Source organism: Pundamilia nyererei, unplaced genomic scaffold (genome assembly GCF_000239375.1).
Source record: "Pundamilia nyererei isolate P.nyererei 1_Seehausen unplaced genomic scaffold, PunNye1.0 scaffold00229, whole genome shotgun sequence".
Lineage (NCBI taxonomy): Eukaryota > Metazoa > Chordata > Actinopteri > Cichliformes > Cichlidae > Pundamilia > Pundamilia nyererei.
The window spans coordinates 164,433-184,354 of NW_005187630.1; the positions used below are offsets into that span (position 1 = coordinate 164,433).

At 39.6% G+C, this 19,922-nt stretch overlaps 2 protein-coding genes across 7 annotated transcripts in view; one reads left to right on the forward strand and one right to left on the reverse strand.

Moving 5' to 3' along the window:
• The first annotated feature begins 1,834 nt into the window (after positions 1 to 1,834).
• On the forward strand, positions 1,835 to 14,027 carry LOC102197243 (troponin T, fast skeletal muscle isoforms-like). Of its 6 annotated transcripts, none has more exons than XM_013914840.1 (15): positions 1,835 to 1,935; positions 3,771 to 3,811; positions 4,062 to 4,072; positions 4,646 to 4,654; positions 5,117 to 5,263; positions 7,126 to 7,143; positions 7,792 to 7,810; positions 7,946 to 7,991; positions 8,083 to 8,199; positions 8,661 to 8,738; positions 9,068 to 9,181; positions 9,252 to 9,364; positions 9,562 to 9,652; positions 10,644 to 10,684; positions 13,711 to 14,027. In XM_013914840.1, exons 2-15 carry the CDS (start codon positions 3,792 to 3,794, stop codon positions 13,742 to 13,744), a joined length of 858 nt encoding a protein of 285 aa, XP_013770294.1. In that variant the 5' UTR covers positions 1,835 to 1,935; positions 3,771 to 3,791; the 3' UTR covers positions 13,745 to 14,027. The 6 variants fall into 6 exon arrangements, with proteins under 6 accessions (XP_013770294.1, XP_005748814.1, XP_005748815.1 ...); XM_005748757.1 differs by lacking the exon at positions 1,835 to 1,935 and adding an exon at positions 1,945 to 2,001; XM_005748758.1 differs by lacking the exons at positions 1,835 to 1,935; positions 7,126 to 7,143 and adding an exon at positions 1,945 to 2,001.
• A 3,693-nt stretch (positions 14,028 to 17,720) lies between these two features.
• LOC102198109 (myoblast determination protein 1 homolog) overlaps positions 17,721 to 19,922 on the reverse strand; it is a 3,458-nt gene continuing 1,256 nt past the window's right edge. The window contains exons 2-3 of the mRNA XM_005748761.1: positions 19,686 to 19,767; positions 17,721 to 18,992 (exon numbers count right to left, since the gene is read on the reverse strand). Coding sequence (XP_005748818.1) covers positions 18,763 to 18,992; positions 19,686 to 19,767 — 312 coding nt within the window. The 3' untranslated portion in view covers positions 17,721 to 18,762. The remainder of the gene's footprint in view (positions 18,993 to 19,685; positions 19,768 to 19,922) is intronic.

A 19,922-nucleotide genomic window follows, 5' to 3' on the forward strand; every position in this document is an offset into this window, starting at 1 on the left:
CTAGGCGAGTGGCTCCAGCAGATCCCGGGAACAACATCGGAGATCTCTGTCCAGAAGAGCGCAGTCCTGGGAACAGCTAAGATACTGCGCAGGACCCTCAAGCTCCCAGGCCTCTGGTAGAGGACTCGAGCTTGAAGGATAAACCGCCCGCAGATGGTTGGGTCCCCTGTTCGACCCATCCATCTCCATAAATTCAGTGTATATATATAAACACTGAATTTATATATATAAATTCAGTGTTTATATATATATAAACACTGAAGGGTGTTTATATATATATATAGATCAATATCTCTGTTTCTACACTCATCAATAATGTTTCTCTAATAAGCTGCCATTTTCTTAAAGGTATTTAATTTAACTGCCCTCCACAAATATAACTCTAAACATGTCACCAACGGGGGCGCTGTTTTACCACACTGGTGTGTTGAAATGTTTCCTGATGTGTGCTGCTGCTGTTTTAGGAAGAATGAATGAATTCTCAGTGACTTACCTGGGCAATAAATGTTAGATTGACTTGTTTCGCCATCTTGTGTTACAAATTTGTATTACATGAAATTACAGCCCAGCCCTGATTTTTGACTTCAGCTGAGATCACTTAAAAACAGTACATAAATGTTTCCAACATGAAGCCAGGGTGGTTAGTTTTCTTCTGTTAAGAGCTTTAGTTAAATTTAACATAAATACCTTTTACATCTTCAACTTGTTTTACAGTCATGCATCATAAAGTTGGGATGTGTATGCAATATGTACATTTTATCCTACAAGGATTTTGTAATTGTGTGTTTTTAAAGCTAATATAAAAAAGCATTTAATCATATTTGTCATTAATTACATTTGTTTCTACCCAGCAGGGAGGTCAGGTAAATTGTAACTCTGCATCAACAAAATCAAAGATAAAATCCTTGATGAAGTTTCATCTGTTTGTGTTTTCGTGATTTGAACCTCCCACATACGCAGGTAACCAAGACTTCTCTCTGTGTCCTTAATTTTGTTACTGTAGCACCCCCTGGAGGAAATTGCAGGCTCTGTCAGTATCTGTGTGACCATATACTAGTGGAGACTTTACTGAAGGGTTCCTGCAGCAGCTTATTTAGACTTCACAGCTGAATGGAAAGACAGTCATCACAGTTCAGACTGGAGATGATTTCTGGAGGATATAAGAATGCAGCTCTCACTCATCTATAATTTAATGTCGCTTAACTCAAAGGTCCCACAGAAACACAGAAGCCCTGACCCAGAATAAATTACATAACTAAGCGAGACACACAAGTTCAGCACATAAGTCGCATTTAATTAAGTAGTAATTTAAATATTTATATCATTAAATTTAACTATGCTTCCATGCACTAGTGATGGCAAAACATTTCCATCTAGTATTTGCTTTTGCATTCTGGGCTACTGCAGTCAGAAAAACAATCTGGATCAGAGCCACTGTTTAGCAGGACTATATTTGTCCGTCAGATTGATTCTTTTAAACCAGCGAATCAAAGCCTCAAAACAAGAGGTGGTTCAACATGTTGGATTTACAGCTTGAACTGACAAATCTCTCAGCTTCTCATGCTCGCACAAGTATGCTGTACATTATGTTTATGTGTCCCAGACTTCTGTGGGAGGATCAGAAACACCACCTGCCTCGCTTCCCTGACGTCCAACATCTCTCGCTCTCAGATGAAATTTGCTTGCCTAATGCAGCAGCCCCAGAATAGCATCCTGGGGTCATTTTGACTGTCCCCTTCTCCAAACTTGAGCCTCCCTCCTTAGCACTCGACCCATCCATCTCCTTATTGAGTGCCAGAGGAAGGAGGTGGGGGCAGCAAAGGCGTGGACCATGTTCTGCCACGGTGGACGGCCTCGCCTCTGAGCTCATTCTTTGGCCAATAGGGAGGCCGAGCGGATCGAGTATCACTATAACAGAAGGACATAATCAGCGCGGTAAGTTTGCAGAACCTTACAGCCTGTCTTGGCCAGCGGGAGCTCGTTTCTTTCAGCTTTTCTGAGGTAAGGAAGTAAGGGGAGTGAATGAGAGTGTGAATGGTAGCGAGGAAGCTCAGGTTTAGGCCTAATGTCCCCCAAACATCATCCAGCCTCAGGACAGTTGAGTCCACATGTGCTAAAATCACTGCCATGAGTAGCAGAGGCTGCTGCTGAGGGCAGGGGTGAGAAGGAAACAATTAATAGTGGATCTTGGAGTAAAAAAGGCCTCCCTCTTCTGTGTTTGAACCCTGATAATGAAGTCCAGTGTTTGACGGTGCTGAGTGCCTGAAACCTTGGTAAACAACTTGTGTTTAGAGCCTTTCTGTATCTGTGAGCACCCAAAAGAAGCCCAGCCTTTGGATTACTTTTTGGCAAGTTTGTAATCTATCTAAAATCCTCAGCTGATGTTTCAGACGTTTGAAAGTTCTCTGGGTTCTCACCAGACAAGCAGCTGGACTTTGTTGTTGTTCCTGTTGCTGTTTGGTTTGAGTCCAGTGACCCAGTGGGGGTTCATGCCTTTGGGATTTACAGTTGGCTTAAAGCCTCTGAAGCAGCTTTCCACTTCAGGAGACAGAAGGTGACACTAACGAGTTATATAACACCACAAGAACTGCGGCGAATAATCCCGTTGTTGTTTTTGGTATTTGACCTCAGAGCTTTTCTGGATTGCAGGTTTTCTCTTATTTACGTTACATTTTGGTGAAGCTGTGAAAGGGCGTGGCATGTTCCCAAACTGAACCTCACATAGCTTGAGGATAAACAGTTTATCATCTCGAACAGGAGCCGAGGGGCTCACGAGTGGATGTAAAGGAATCGTAATTTTGTCATTACACCGAGCTTGGAATTTATGACATTTGGGAATTAGACCTTCAAGGCGGCCTTCCTGGGTTTATTTTAATTCTTGAGCAAAGTGCCCCCAGGTGATAGGGATCCTCAGAAGGATGATTGAAGGAACCATGTGAGAGGAGAGCCTGATAAGGAAATGAAGGTGGAATGATGGGTTGTGGTCCAGGAGAAGGAACCCAATCTTTAACAGTGGGTGCACTGAAACTGGATCTGTGGGACCTGTGCAGCTGTCTCTTGGAAATAGCTGTGATGTCGGACGCCTTCATGGTGGTCTCACGCTAGTGAGGCCAATTGGCAACTAATCCAAAATCTAATCGCTGGGAAATTAAATCATGCATAAATCCAGGTCATGTGTGTTTATCATTGCAGGCTTTTGATTAGATCTTAGATCCAAACCGGGATTTTCCAGCAGGATCAGGATACTGTTGATGACTGTAGAGTGGCAGCATCCTTTATTCTTTGACACATGGTGATGGAAAAGATTTAAGTTTCTTTAAGGTTTCTTTTTTTCACCCGACAGCAGCCCAACATCTATCCTCTGAGCAGCTGGAAAAAAGACTATTTGCATAAATCTATGTTTGGCTCCCTTCTCACTTATCATGAGAGAAGCAAATTCAGCCCTGAGGCTCAAATTTCAGTCGACAGTCTAATTATAAACTGAAGAAGATTTGGAAGCGACAGATCTTAGGAATCCCTTTAATGCAACATGCAAGATAAATTTTATTGACAATCATTTCTAAATAATTCTACTCAAAGATTTCTATATTATTATTTTGTGGAGGTGTTGGAGAAAACTGTGCAGGCAGGCAGGGTGAGGTATGGTCTGGGTGGAGCCACTGAGACATATTTAAGACATCTGCAACTTAATCCTGAGTTATAAATACATGCAGGCTGGGCAGTCGCTTCTTATACACACTTAAAGTTTCTGTTTTCTCTTCTGATTTCAGGTTGCAAAGTCCACTGTCATCATGTCCGACACAGAGGAAGTGTAAGTCAACCCACATTTTTATTCACAAATTCTAAGATTTTAATCTCCTAGCAGTAGATTGGCCAAAAACGTTTGACTTAAGGCCTTTTTGTGAGCTAGAATCTTAAATTACTGGACAACACTAATAAAGAAGATCCTGAGCTAAGATGATTTAGTCAAATAGCCGTTTTCACTGTAAACCACAAATTTTCATGTTTGATTTTGATGAGCTGCAACAATTCTAAGCATTCCTTTGTGTTCTGTCTTGCAGTGGGGTCGAGGGTAAGTAGCACCACCACTCCTGATTATATATCTAAAAAAATGATCCACCCCTAAAATTAGGTCCAGGTACAGTCGGGAGTTCCATGCTAAAGGCCCAGGATTACTTCTGAATCTTGTCTAACTGACTTTCCATCCCCTGTAGAGAGTTATTTGAACTGGACAAATTGCAGGTTTGGCTTGACTCCTCCAGATTCAAGTTGTGCAATAATGCTCTTTCTCCTTCAAGCAAATGACCACACCAGCACTGACAACAGGACAGTGCCTTTTATGCTTTGTGAGATTAAAATATAAACTTTTAGAAACATAAATCGCATAAAGCGGCGCAGTCCTGTTGGCAGAGAGTCCTGCAGCTCTGCATGACAATCTGCAAATGTGCAGTCCTCCTGAGCTGAACACACTTTGAAAACAACTTGGAAGTTTTGCTCCAATCAGCTCATGAGGACTGTTTTGTGTATGCTTAGCATGGATCCCCAGTGTACCCACATTTTGCTTTTGTATTCTGTCAAAAATGGGTACATATGGGATCTTTTGATAATGTTCTTCTGCTCCTCTCTTTCTCGGACGGACGTGAAGAATACGATGGTAAGACACAACCTCCAGACTCCGGATGATAAGTCTCACGTCACTGATACTAATTTGTTAGTCGTCCCTGAACAGGTTTTTGTGGCATGCTAGTTAACTCTAACATAACCTGAGATAAGTGAAGACACAGGTTGTAAACAAAGTTGGTTGGCGACAGGTTAGAATCTCTCTTTTCTCTTTGACTGCATCCAATTGCAGTGCAGGTATTTCCAGGAATCGATCACATTTCATCAATGAGTGACTGACCTTTTCTTTCCTGTAACTGCTTGCTGTCTCACCTGCTTTAGCATCATCCGGTGACAGTTCGTTTGAACTGCCTCACCACGAACCTCCTCATATCTCATATCTCACATCTCCTCCTTTCATCCACTGACCGCCTCCTCCCCTCTTCCATTTCTCCTGCTTCCATTAACCCTCTCACTGCCCTTCCTCTCCCCTTTTGACTCGCTGCATGTTGTGTAGCTGTAGAAGAGGAGGTAGTAGTGGAGGTAGAGGTGGCCCCTGAGGTGGCCCCTGAGCCAGAGCCAGAACCACAGCCAGAGCCAGAACCAGAACCAGTGGTAGAACCAGAACCAGAACCAGAACCAGAACCTGAGCCTGAGCCTGAAGGTATGTGGCATGAAGGGGGGAAGAGGGTATTGGATCCTTTCCCAGGCGTCACATGCGCTCCGGCAGCTACAGCCAGTTAGTTCGATATAACTAACCCTGATGTGCAGCCCAGTCTCACTGCAAAATGAGCAGGAGCAATGCTGGTCCCCATGAGTGTCACAATAAAGGCTTTAAACATGTAATTATGTTCGTATACATGTAACTCCACAAGACATGATTGTTGAAAAGCCCCTAAAGTCTTTCAGTGAAAGTTGACATGACATTCAACCTCTTGAGTTTATTTATATTTGACTTTACTGTCATTTCTAGTTTATGTTCAATCACCCTTTGGTTATGGTAAAAGGTAAATGGTCTGCTTCTTATATAGCTCTATCTGAGCACTCAAAGCACTTTACACAACTTGCCTCTTCACCCATTCACACCCGCACTTTTTTCTATGCTCTTTCAATGTTTGCAAACTAAAAGCATTTGGTTAATTTTAGACAGACTTAGCCTTTTCCCAACTTCTTTTCCCACAAAAAATGTCCACAGTTATACACCCTGTATTGTAAACACACAACATGTTTGTATCCTGAACACTTAGCACTGAACATTTTGCTGTGAGATTGGTCTATACCTTCTCCATGTCTGCTAATGTTAAGCTAACACTACCTTTCTTTTACCTCCACATGAATTCAGAGAATGAGTTCATGAGTTCATGCAGAAGCTGAAAATGCTATGTTTGAACTACTAAGGTCAGAAAGTGAAAACATGCTAATAAGCTCACTCCTTCAGCTATAGCTAATAGAGTTGTGCTAATACTTTAACTTTCCATTAGCTCTCCATTCTAAAAATGTTATCTTTGAGAAGCTGGGACATGTTTTTGGAGTTATCTTTCTAAACACCATTAAATTTGCATCTGCTTCTTTAGTAACAAATAATTTTACAGTTCTTGCTAGGTGGCTTTTCCACTAGCCTAGCTCACTGTATGCTAAAATATTACCACAAAATCATTTGAGAGTTGAAAAATCTAAGACAACCAATAGAAAAATAGAAAATAGATTTTTTTTTATTTCAACCCTGTGTTTACTACTGCACAACATGCAACCAATTACTCTCTTTGATAGGATTTAAAAATTGGATAAAATTGGTACCATACCTGCAGGATAGGCTACATCTGATTGCTCCCTGTGGGAAGACAACCCTTAGTGCTAATAGGAGGAAAAAAAGATTTTAAAAAATAGACTCATTTTTCATCTTCCTCTTAATCTTGTATTCTGCTCAATCATGTAACATGCAAAAAAGATGCCAAAACATGCCAAAAATAAAACATGCTAATTTGTTTTAAAACTACGTACATATCCCTATATCTTCTCAGTCCAGCCTCTATGGTGAAAAGGGTGAATGCAGGGTAAGGTGTAGCTGAGACCTCGATAAAAACAAGGACTTGGTGCAGCCAATCGTAAATGATCAATTAATATTTAAGGGATGTATTTATCTCAACCCCTTCAGTAGAAATATGAATAAGTTTGGATTTTTTGACAGCTTATTCCCTTCTATAACTTTAGTAAACAGTTTGTTTGTTTTCTTTTGTAATTTAAAGCTAACATGAAAAATATTATACATAAATGTGATTCCGTACAAATTGAACTACTGTTTTACCATCTTAGTTATCGAAGTAAAGGTAAAACTTTGCCCTTATAAGCAGCTGGCTTTCTTAATCAGTTGATTGTGGTAACCAGTTTCTTTATTTTTTTTAAACATGCTAAGCTTGAGTAGATCAGCTGTGTGCCTTAGTTAGACTCTGTACAGTTTGCAGCTCCCAGGCTTCCCGCTAATGCTGTTCTGTTCTGCTTTTTGTTTTGGATGCCTGCTGCATGCAGACCCCACTGAAGAGGAAGGTATGTAGATTTAAAAACTTCAATCTTAAATCTGTCATTCTGGTTTTGGGAAGGACTACAGTGTCCAGGTCTGACATCTGTACTCAGGGAACGCCTGCTGTCTGTCCAAATTTTACCTGTCTGTGTGAATCCAGGAGCGCTGGCCCTAATTGGCATCCAAATATGAAGGTGAAAAATTTGGAACCACTAGTGGAGAAGGAAGGGTGAATGAATATGAAATGCTAACACGTGCTTCACTGCACAGCAACCCCACACTCTTGCTATGCCACTTGTCATCTGCATGGCATGAAGCCGCCAGAATCTGGGTTCAGATAAATGAAGGAAACAGGGAAATGTTTTGCTTGGGGTCAAGCCAAAAACAAAAAAAAGACATATTCTCTGTATCAGTGTGAAACCAAAGACCAACGTTAACAATTCAGGTTTACTTTAACTGCACACCTGTTTAAACTGTTTGTAATACATGTTTGCTCTTATTTGACTGTTGTTCTAACCCTAACTTAAAAAGTGAATAGCCTATCCTTTTAAACTGTCTAATCTGTCACCTTGATCCAAAGCCACACTGAGTAATGCTTGGGTTCACTGAAATAATCTGTTTTCTTTCTAATCTGGTGAAATTCACTCATCCCCTCTTCACTTCTTAACCTGCAGAGGAGAAGCCAAAGTTCAAGTAAGTTCCTTCTTATGTAGTCTGACTTCAAATGATTCCTGAAGACATTTAAATCGGAGTTATTTGGGCAAAAAAGACAAAGAAAGGTTCCAATTAGTGTGCCAGTACACTCAAAACCCCCACGCTCTCTTGCAGGCCCACCGCCCCAAAAATCCCAGACGGTGAGAAAGTGGACTTTGATGTAAGTCCGCCTGCAGTGTAGAAGAGATTTTGTTCATTTCCGGGTGTTTCTTTGCACAGCTGAATACTGCTTCTGTTGATCCGCCCCACAGGACATCCAGAAGAAACGTCAGAACAAGGATCTGATTGAGCTGCAGGCCCTGATCGATGCTCACTTTGAGCACAGGAAGAAGGAGGAGGAGGAGCTGATCGCCCTCAAGGAGAGGATTGTAAGTATTTAGCTAATGGGTAGTTTTATCTGTTCATATTTCCATGGAACTGGAAAATTGCAAAAAGCCTTCCACAATAATTCATCCACACAGGAAATACTTCCTGCCTTTTGCAGTTGGTGACAGGCTCTCATTTCTGGCCAAGGAATGGCTTCTAAAGGCTGAGCTCTGCTGGCTCTGCATGTCTTCTCAATGTGATTCATTTTATTAAATAAAATTAGGCTCACAGACAAGCTGATAATGACACAAATCAAAGGGAGAAAAGACAAAACATCAACAATAAAAACACTAAAAAATATCATGGGAACAATAAAACACTATATTTTTAATTTTTACATTTTTGTAATTAAAAAAATCTTTCAATTATCTTAGTAGAGATACAAAGCAAAAACAAGGACACTCACTGTGTGGTGTGTGAGTTATCTTTGTTTTCTAACCCAACGTTTGCTCCTGTCCCACAGGAGAAGCGTCGTGCCGAGAGGGCCGAGCAGCAGAGGGTCCGCGCTGAGAAGGAAAAGGAGCGCCAGGCCAGACGTGAGGTGTGTTATTTTCAAACTATGAAAATGTGACTGCTATATGAATATATGGAGCAAAGACAAAATGTCTTGGTGCAGATATATAAACATAACCTTTTAAAATGTTCCCTTGAAAAGAGCGAACGTAGTTGGAGTTTCTTGTGACTTCCATTTGTAGGCAGCAAAGTATTTAAAGCCAGTTTTTCCAGGTTCAGGATGAATAAGTGCAGCTAATGTTAGTCCTGGGACCCGATGTTGTAAGTACTCTGTTCAAATTGGTGGTTACCAGGGACGATCAGAGAGCGGGTGGTGGATGCAGAGGTCTCACTCTGAGGTATTTTTTGTCAAATCAGGAGGAGAGGCGGATCAGAGAGGAGGCTGATGCCAAGAAGAAGGCAGATGATGATGCCAAGAAGAAGTCGGCTCTGTCCAGCATGGGCTCCCAGTACAGCAGTCACCTGCAGAGAGTCAGTATACATGCACACAGACACACACGTGTCTATGGGATCAGCTGTTGACCTGCATCTGTCCAAACAGGCTGACCAGAAGAGAGGAGGAAAGAAAGAGACTGAGAGGGAGAAGAAGAAGAAGATCCTGGCCGCCAGGCGCAAGCAGCTGAACATCGACCATCTGAACGAGGATAAGCTGAAGTACGACTCGGCTGTGAAACTAAAACTATAACCTTAGACTTTTACGCCTGTGTAAAATAGTTTGAACGTCTTAGAAATGTCCTAGAAAATGGTGAAAAACCTCAACAAAGTAAAGACAAGGAACTGAATGTGCCAGAAGCAAAATCCACCTGTCAGAAGAACTGCTTGGTTTATTTGTGTTTTTGTGTTTGCTGCAGGGAAAAGATCAAAGAGCTGCATGACTGGATGACCCAGCTGGAGTCTGAGAAGTTCGACCACACGGAGAGACTGAAGAGGCAGAAGTACGAGGTGAGACGGCGTCCTCGTGAGCGCCCACGATGGCGTCTCTGACTGAGAACTTCTCAGCCAATTTCATGCATTTAGACAAGAACAATAAGACGGGTTTGAGAGAGGTCAGTGGGATGAGAAAAGCATAATATTTTACATTTCTTTCATTTGAATTATTTAATACTTATTTAAATACCATAAAACTATTTTCCTGCTTTTCTTTGATTTCAGTTTAAAATGTGTTATTTCATTTTCTGGGTTTTCCCTTTTATATGAGACAAAAAGTTCTCTTTCCATATATTTTATCACATTTTTTTGGTTTATTCCCATAATTAGTTGATGAGTTTATCCTGACATTAATCTAAACATGTTTTGAACTGAATGCTAAAATATGATTATGTTTTTAAAAAATTTAAGGTTTTTAGGACATTTTACATTGAAAATATTTCATTACAATTTCATAAAAACCAGAAGGTGAGATTTCTTTCACTACTAGTTTGTTCTTATTTACTTGATTCTCTTGATTTTTTTATAGTTCACTAAATCCAAAGATTTGTGGGACACCTAATATTTTTTATGACTTAAGAAATCATATATGTAAGTAATCATTTATGCAACAAATTATATTATCAATTATTGTATATAATGAATTATTAATTTTTTACATACAATAATTAATCATTGGTTACATGCAAATTAATAATTAGTATATAATAAACATTCAGCTACAGAGGAGACAAATTTGCTTTTGTTGAACTTTTATCTGCTTGATTGTTGTTAAACATTATATTTATTTACAGACTTTTACTTTACCTCAAATTATCTTGATTAAATTAAATTTGACCATTTAATAATATAGATAAATAGTCATAAATAGTCTAAAGTTAAGAGCACAAATGACTCGGTGCTTCAGACGTGCCAGGTTTGTTGTAGTTTGGTTTTGGTTGATGAGGTTGGCATCCCAAGGTCACCTCGGGATTTGAACCCTCGATATACTCTTGATTTCCTCCAGGTTACTACCCTGCGTAAGAGAATCGAGGAGCTCAGTAAATTGTAAGTAGTGCAGCTGAGCAGCAGTCATGCCGGCTCCCTGCATGTTAGCACGAGGAAAGTCAGAGCAGAGCGCCCCCGCTGGCTGACATAGGAAACAACACACCACCTGATTAAAAAGCGAGAAAGACAAAAGAGGACGGAGGAGTTTGTTTCCAAAAGGTGACACGTGCTCATGGGATTCCAGGAACCTCTTATGAATAAGAGTGGGGTTTTAACTTTTTGCCAGGATTGTTTTTTTAAAACAAGGATCTCAGAGAACCAGTCTTAAAATGACTGGAACTGATTTTATATTCAGTGAGTTTAAATGTGAACAGAGGTCCTGCCTGCATATACTTTAAAAAATGGGCTTACCTGTATATAATATCTATATATAAATCTATTTATAGCCTCTATATTAGCACAAGAGCTCTCTGTTTATATTATTATAACTACTACATGACTATGCTACTGTACTGTTTGACCTGTTTTGCAGGTGACAACTGCAAAGAAAAATAAGATATTTTACTGAGAAAAATAAAGAAAAGGTAGGGGTGGTAGATGTCGTTTAGACGCTTGGCAAGAGTCTTTATAGGCCCAAGAAGCGCCTCTATACCAAGTTTGGTTGTTCAACTCCAGATCGTGTAGAAGTATTTGTGCATTATAGTAAAATATACATCTAATGTCATGCATTTAATGTTAAATGGATGCATTGCAGAGAACTGCAACCGCACTTTTAAATTAGTAAAACTCCAATATTTGTCGTAAGCCACAGTTGCTTGTACGTTGGTGAAACAAAGAGAAACTGGATGAACACGGTGCCAGTTTTGGACTCAAACTCTCCGTTTGCAAGCAAATGAATAATCTGAAGTGTCTGTAAAGGTGGTGCTGAGTGACTGTGATGCTCAGTTTTACATCACACAGCCTCAGCTATGTGTTTGAGCGAGCATAAAGGTAAGTCAGGGTTTGGTGAGGTTTCACAGCTGAGCTAAAGGGGAATTAAATGTTTGTGCGCCTTTGTGGGAAACCACAGCAGACGTGCTTAATTTGGTGACATCACAGGACAGAAGAAACTCTGGGTAACAAAAAGATTCTTATGCACGGCGCTGCCTTGGTTTCCCATGATGCTTTGGCCCGCAGCTTCCAGCCCACTGAGCCCGTTCAGCTGAAGGAGTCGTTCTCCGAGGTAAAGGTATCCTGCTGCAAGTTAAAGCTGCTGCTGTGTCATTTCCAGGTTCTCACGTACAGGATTCGCATTGATGAGTTGCAGAAGCAGTGAGTATTGTCATTGCTGACTTCGCCAGCACCCAATAATCCCCCCCAAAGTATAACTTAATTTAATTCCACATGATAACGTGATAATGTGATAACTCTCCCCTCGGAAAGACATAACTGTCATCACACTGAGACAGTTCATGTCGGTTTAAGGCTGAAAACTAATAGGGACAGAGTACATCAAGCTATGAAACACTAGACACTCTGCAGGGAAATGTTAGTGTCTAAGAGAGCAGCCTTTTATTGTGTGTGCAGGAATAACAGCTGAGTTATCACAGTGCATTATTTGTTTTCCGTGTCAATTTAGACCAGGGGTAGGCAACTCCAGGCCTCGAGTGCCGGTGTCCTGCAGGTTTTAGATCCCACCCTGGGTTAACACACCTGAATCAAATGATTAGTTCATTACCAGACCTCTGGAGAACCTCAAGAAATGCTGAGGAGTCATTTAGCCCTTTAAATCAGCTGTGGTGGATCATGGACACATCTAAAACCTCCAGGACACTGGCACTCGAGGCCTTGAGTTTCCTACCCCTGATTTAGACCCTTCAGTGATAACACCCTAGCCTTGACCCTAACCATTTAATTTATCATTAACATTATAAAATGACATGAAAAGGTCTTAGAAAATCAAGCATGCATCTTATGATGAATTTGAGATAGAAGACTACTAGTTTTATCCCTCAAACAGTAATAATCATACAGTAAACACAAGAACACCTCAGTAACACTGCCACAGATGGTTCAGTTCCAATCCCGGTCCAGACACAGGCCAAAAACATCTCAGCTGTCATGTTGTTTGGACTCTGTTGGTCAGCCAGACTAACGAGCACAAGTACTTAATGCAGAGGTGTTTCATAGAAGGGTGCAGCTGCATCATCACGCTTCTACCCTGAACATTAAGTACTCACCCTAAGACATCAAACGTGACACATGAAACCTTTCACGATATGTCAGTTGCATTCGCTTTCTTTCTGGCATCAGGTGGGCGGAGCTTTGGTGCTTACAGACTGAGCTGCGTGCCTGCGTTGACCATATTTGGGAAATATGCTCTTTATTAAGTATAGAAAAAAAACTGTCTGGACGTTTCGAGCAGTCTAAAGCCTGAGCTTCTCACAGACTCACAGGTCTTAATTAGAGCAAACACGACTGTAACGGTGCATACACGATCGAAAATAAAGGGGATGGATTTGAGGTAGTGCCTTTGGATTAATTAAGCCCATGCAGGTAAGTACAGCATGAGTTGTGCATGCGAGCTGAATTTCCTGGGTTGTGTTTTCTGCTTCCAAAATCCCACTCAAAACATACACTAAACACACCCTAAACAATTTATGAGGATTTTCATGTTTTTTTCTGAATTAAGATATTTTTCATATCTCAAAAAGATAATTTTAATATTTTCAGTTACTTTTTTGAATGATTGCTGCACAAAATTTTAACAAAAATCTAAATCTGTACGGTTGGATAAAAACACACCCATCCGTTTCTTTAACTGAGAAGAGATTTTTATTTTAAGCAGCCAGTTTCCTCAAGAGATTTTGGACAAACATGCTTGCAGCTAGTGAAATGCTCTCAGCTTCATATGTGATGATGCAAAACATGTTTTTGCACTCTCCTCGTGCTTGACTTCTACCAAGGAGTCTTTGAGCTGTTCACTGCTGTTCTCTGAAGTTTGAGTTTGAGTATAAATTTGCAAATCAGCATCGACGACATCGCACAATGTGAGAACAGCTCAAAGTTCTGAAATATGTCCAATTTCTTTGCGTTTCGCATTACAGCAGCAAGAAGGGAGCCGCCCGCCGCAGAAAGTAGATCAACTCGGCCCGCCCGTGCCCAGAAACCAAACCAGGATAATCTCGGACACATGCCTGATGAAGCAATGCACGCTGTGGCAAAGGTCTTAGCTCAGAAGAAGCCTGTAATGCTGAGGTTTACCCTGCAGCCAACCAACCACACTATGAAACATGCAACCAGGAGCCTTTAGCTGCTCTTCAGTAGGAATAAAAACCATTAAACTTTGTTGCCGTCACGCTTCCTCACCCTCGACTGTTTGGTTCTCAGTATTTTTGTAAATAAAGTGTGACACTTCAAGCCATGTCTGTAGATCTGTTGTTCTTTAGTAAATCAATAAAGTTCAGTATTTTTAGATGTGTAATTTTAAAGTCGTTTCTTTAACACTGTTAAATGACCCGGCAGGAAACAGAGGCCCTGCTTTTATCAGTCTCCAAATATTTTAGGTTTTGCAAGTGATCAGTATGCACATTATCATTTTTAACTGAGGGAGGGAAACTAGTTTATATATAATACTACTTATATAAAAAAAATCTTATTTTTAATCTAAGATAGGAGCTTATGAAAGCACATTAAATGTTGAATTTAATGCAAGGAACATTCCGTTATTTACCACAGTCAATCTGTCCAGCTACTCTGGAGGAGGCTGTAAATATTGTGACATGAGTCTGATATGAGTCAATGAGTCAGTGAAGCTCACTTCTGTCCAATGACAGTGCTGCTGAGGGGAGTTGTTGAGGATTTCCTCTACTTTTCTGTCGGTAACCGCTGCTGTTTAACCTCTGTTAGCCGCTGTTAGCTGCAGCCCGGACATCAGTTCAGGAGATGAGGCTTGAGGTAAGACAGAAGAGGATAACATCTTATTCGGAGGCCTGTCACACTGTCTCTTTCCTTTGCTTTTCCGCTTCTTTGATGACAATGAAACACGGATATGATGCTTCATATCACGAGGCTGAAGGTGCAGCTATAAAATAATATTTGACTCCAGGATTCAAAATCCCCACAGGTTCTTGTCTCCTCTGCCTTTGGTTTTCTACATATGTGTCTGAAATCTAGTCAGATACATAGAGCATGATAAGATGGAAAGGCGATGTCCTGCTCGGCCACTGACATGGCAACATGGCAGCTTTCACAAACAGGTGCCAGCTGCTGTTTATGAGAATGCATCAGTTTGGTGAAAGACATAATTACACACTAATCAATATATATTTAGGAGTAAAATATTCTTTTTTTTTCCTACTAAATAACCTGACAAAACTTACTGTAACTTTACTAAAAATTATATTTAAATATCATTATTATTATCTATTCATTTTTATTAGTTTTAGAAGAAAAGCTGAAAAAAGTTTAGAAAGCACATTACATTTATTCATATTACTGATATTTACCTGCATTCCTGAACAGAAAAAATTAGGAAAAAATTATTTATTTGTGGAAAAAAGAAAAAGATCACTTTCACTGTTATTTTGTCACAAGCTGCCACACAGCCAGTGACAATGGCGGGAGACAAGACAAGCTAAATTGCTAAACCTTATTTTATTCACCAAAAAGGAAAAACACAAACAAGTATGAGGAGTCACAAAGACCAGTGATGACACAATGCACGTGTGCTGATGTTGGCAGCAGTGCAAAGGACTAAACAAACCAAAACCTAGAGGTGCCAATTGCTGCAGTTCTTCCGTAGAATCACATGATGGCGCTGTTGGTCTGTGTACCACGGAGCAGAGCCTCAGCATGTAAGTCAAGGTCACAGGAACAGGATCGGACAATGTTTGTGTTTGTTCAGAAGCGTTTTAAAGCTCAAACCTTCATTAGTCATTCAGGGATTTAAAATAACTTGAATATTATAATTGTTAACAGAGTTATTGTGACAGTCACCATCACTCTTAACTAAAGTACTTACCCGATACAAAGATAAAAACCGATCTGTCAACGTCTCATTCACCTTGCGGTGCAGAAAGAGTTAAATTACGTTCTCTGCTGGAGTCCTTCCTCATTTGACAAACATATCCAATGTGATTGGCTGAGCCTTTCAGGGAGCTCTGTTTAGTTTTAGCAGCAGCAAGCCTGCGCTGCCTGGACCTGCAAGGAGGAGAGGAGGACGGCAGCAAAAAGGAAGACCCTGGATATAAGAAAGTATTTTTCAAAGAAACCTGTAAGTCACCTAAAGTCAAGTTCACTCATAAAATGTGTCCGTCATAATAACGTTACAGGCCATGCCAGCCCTCCCGATTTTTCCGGGAGAATCACGAATTTCAGGAGCCACCATTCTACCGAATTTCTCCCGATTTTCCACCCGGACAACAAAATTGAAAAACCATATCCCATATCGGCCAAGCCAATTCCAGTTTCCAACAATGGCTACTACTGCATCTACTTAGTTTTAATATTGCTCTTATTACACTTTCTGGGTCGTAAAATAAACTTTTAACATATTTTCCAGGGAGAAAGTAGCTGAGTAAACTTCAAATATCTGAGCCGGTGTTGTGCCAAAAACTGATTTCCAATGTTTCCGTGTGTTTTTTATGTGTAATATCGTTATGTATGTTGCTAAATAGACTTTGGTGAACAGGTATTACAAAGGGGTTATATATCAAATTAAAAATTTACCTGTTTGTCAAGTATCTTTGTAACTGTGTTATTGTACTTACATTATAATCAATCAGCTCCCGTTTGTCCACTTAAAATATATTTACAGAACTATTTTTGCATTTGTTGCAATTTCAGCTGTCCTCTTGGCCAGATTACTCTTGAAAGAAACATTTTTAAAGCCAACAATATTTTTTTTTTAACTGCATAAATAAAGGATACATAAAAGTCACTGCCAAAAAGTGATTGCGGCTTCTACCTTGTTACAGGAATGTTGTTTGTTGCTCAGGATGACTTGATACATTTGGGATACACTTGACATATGTTTCACATATTATAGACCAACAAGTTATTTATAGCAGTTTAAATACAGGCAATCAGCTTTTGGCAGACAATCACTTTTTGGCACAACACCGGGTCCTCAGGTGGACGCAGCCTCTGAATTTGGACATCCCCAGCTTGTTTCCGGCCGGACAATAATAACGGTGACAATTAACTTTTTTATCCCATAAATAAACATTGTAAAATTGAAGTTTTTTGTACGTATACCACTCCCCCCCCAGCCCTTTTGAAAAGTATGTGCAAGTATGTGCGAGGCTTTGGCCCACATCAGTCTAAAATTGTATGTAACCGTGAATAACGTGTTGCCATGTCCACCAGAGACTGGACAGTATAGATGTAAAACAAATATGCCAGCAGTTTATCTCAGTTAACGAGAGGAGCAGGCATGTGTTTGGCTGCTTCACATAGTGGACATTGAGTTGTTGTGTGGGGAACCAGTCGTCCATGTCTGTTGCTGTAACTGTAGTTCATGTTTAGAATAAAAAATCCCAGCTCACTGACTTGATAGGAGCAATAGTGCCTAAAATGTTGCTAATTTTGCTGAGAGATCTTTTACTTTGTGGTAATCTTAGACGAGTAGTTTTATGGACAAAAACCACCAGTTGCTTTGAAATTTATGCGTTCAATTATTTTAAATATCAAGGCAATGAAAACATTTTCTTGAAAATTTTCCCACAAAAAATTAAAAAAAATTATAAATAAATTCTGGACATTAAAAAAAAAACAAGACATCATAAGTCAGAGTCATATGTATATATTTTGTATAAATAAGCATTTATTTGTCTTTAGACTGTCACTCATTTTCAGATGTATAAATATAAAGTTTAACATTTTTCACAACAAACAAAAGCACGTACAGACAGAAACATTAAATACATAATTAATACTTTCAGTCGGAACAAATCAGCTCTTATTTACAGAATATTTACAGAAACAGAAAAGTGGTCCTCCGCTGCAGTGAGTGAAATGACAAATGAAAGAAATTAAAAATCCGTTTTGGACAGGAAGGAGGTCTGAACCTACTTCAAAACTGACGGGAGGAAAAAAAGTCACTACAATACTTCTGTACCCGCAGGCCGGATTCTGTTAAGCTTTTACTGCAGAAATTTGTGCTTTTACATCAAGTTCCTTCTAAAATGTCAAACAGTTACTGTAGTTCCTTTTTCCTCCTGAGGGAATCGAACAGCTGGGGCCTTTCGGACTTCAGATAGACGAAAGTGGAGGAATGTTAATGGGTGGTTTTTGGCCTCCGTCCTTCATCAGCTAGACTATACACAGAAGGCTGGAGTGGGGAAGGTGGGGGATCCATCTGAAAGACTAAGCTGAGGCTTAAAATATTTTTCATAACTTAAAATTAAATAAAAATACAGCAAGAACCGAACTGGTTTCTATTTAAAACGTAACTATAGAATTAAGTGGTCTGATCTCGACTTATTTCAGAAACAGGAAAAGGAATCTGGGGTGGCTGTGGAAGCTCATTCCTGCTTGGAAAATTAACTAATGTAGGTAACTTTGGAATGATAAAAGCAATTTTTTCCATTTGTATGACATACAAGGTCAAAATTAAGACTTCAGCTCCTGACTATGACTTTTTAAAATCTTTTTTTTCAGGCTCCTCCTTTTATTAGCGTCTCCGTGTAGAATCAACAAACCGCATCTGATCATGAAACATTGAGATGTTTAGTTTGGACGCTTAAAAAAATCTTTCTTTACATATAGGTTTGAAATCAGTAATTCTAGATTTTATCATTCCTTTGTTAAACATATATCTAACAACTGAAAATAAATCTTAGGTATGTGTACTTTTAATTAGACCTCACAGCCACGGGATTTTTTTCTTGGCAACTCAATTGAAAACACTTAAAATGATTTTTACTGCTGATCTTTTTTTCTGGCAGGAATGAGCTTCCATACATTGATCTAAAGAGAATAAATAGATAAGAAGCAGCTGATCAACCATAGTGGTGGTTTCTCAGTTCAGCTGGTGTAAATAATCATTTTCAGTGAGTGTGTGTGTGTGTGTGTTCTTATGGCTGGATAACTTGACAAGATTTGGGGATTTTTTAAATTTATTGTAATGTCCGAGTTGAATATCTATGTGTGAGGGTCTATAGGACTTGGTAAATCAGGCTGGGGTCCTGACTGGCAGTCGGAGACGAGACCTGAGTGGTCGCCGGGGCAGTGCCTGCTTCACCCACCGGCACAGTTGTCGTCGGTGGGGATCCTGGGCCGTCAGCAGGCGGCAGCAGGCTGCTGTTATCGGTGGAGATCCGCTCCACAATGCTGGACAGGCAGTCCAGACTGGACACCACTGAACTGCGTTCGCTTTTCAGACCGCCTGCACAAAAAAAGAAGACATCATAGTAAATAAAAAAAAATCGTTACTATGGATGAGTTTAAAAAAAAAAATTCTATCATTGTCACAAAGGTGACAAAACTGTTGTTATGGAAACACAAAAAACATAATCAAATCATCATCATCATCATCAAAAACAAACCCCAAACCAATAATATTAATAATAATAATAATAATAATAATAATAATAATAATAATAATAACTTTATTTTCAAATTATTTCGAATTAGTTGTTAGCATTAATCACAGATCTAGTTTAATTGTTTTCATGCTTGTTTTGTATTTAGGCTGCTTTACAGAGCTTAATTTAACTCAGAATATTTCAGCTTCTGTATTATATATTAATCATTTACTGTCGAAAAGATCTAAAAAAAAAACAAAAAACCGAAGAAACGCTGTCTTTTTACATCAGCTGAAATTAAAAATGAGCTTTTAATTCAGCGTATGGTTTATAATCTTACTTTTATACGTTGCTCCTAACATTAAAATTACCATTAACATTGAACTTTTACGTTTTAAACAATTAAATAAAGAATCAGTTCAAAGAAAGCACAGCATCAACTGTTTTATTGGCCTGCTGCTTTTATTGCGTCTTCTATTTGTCTTTCCCCGCTAACTGCCGTCACTTTACTGCGTGGTTTATTATTTTAAACACGTATTAAAATCATTTCTTACCATTTGGAGTCTCGGAGAAATAAGAGCTGCTGTCATAACTTCTTCTTCTGGTTGTCTGACAGGTGGGGCCGTTAAAATCCGTCTGAAGAAGAAAAGAGAAAATTAAATATTGACAGAGACACTAAAGAATCCACCAGAGAAATCCCGCAGAGTGATTAGAAAATAAATCTAAATAAGTGTGTGTGTGTGTGTGTGTGTGTGTGTGTGTGTGTGTGTGTGTGTGTGTGTGTGTGTGTG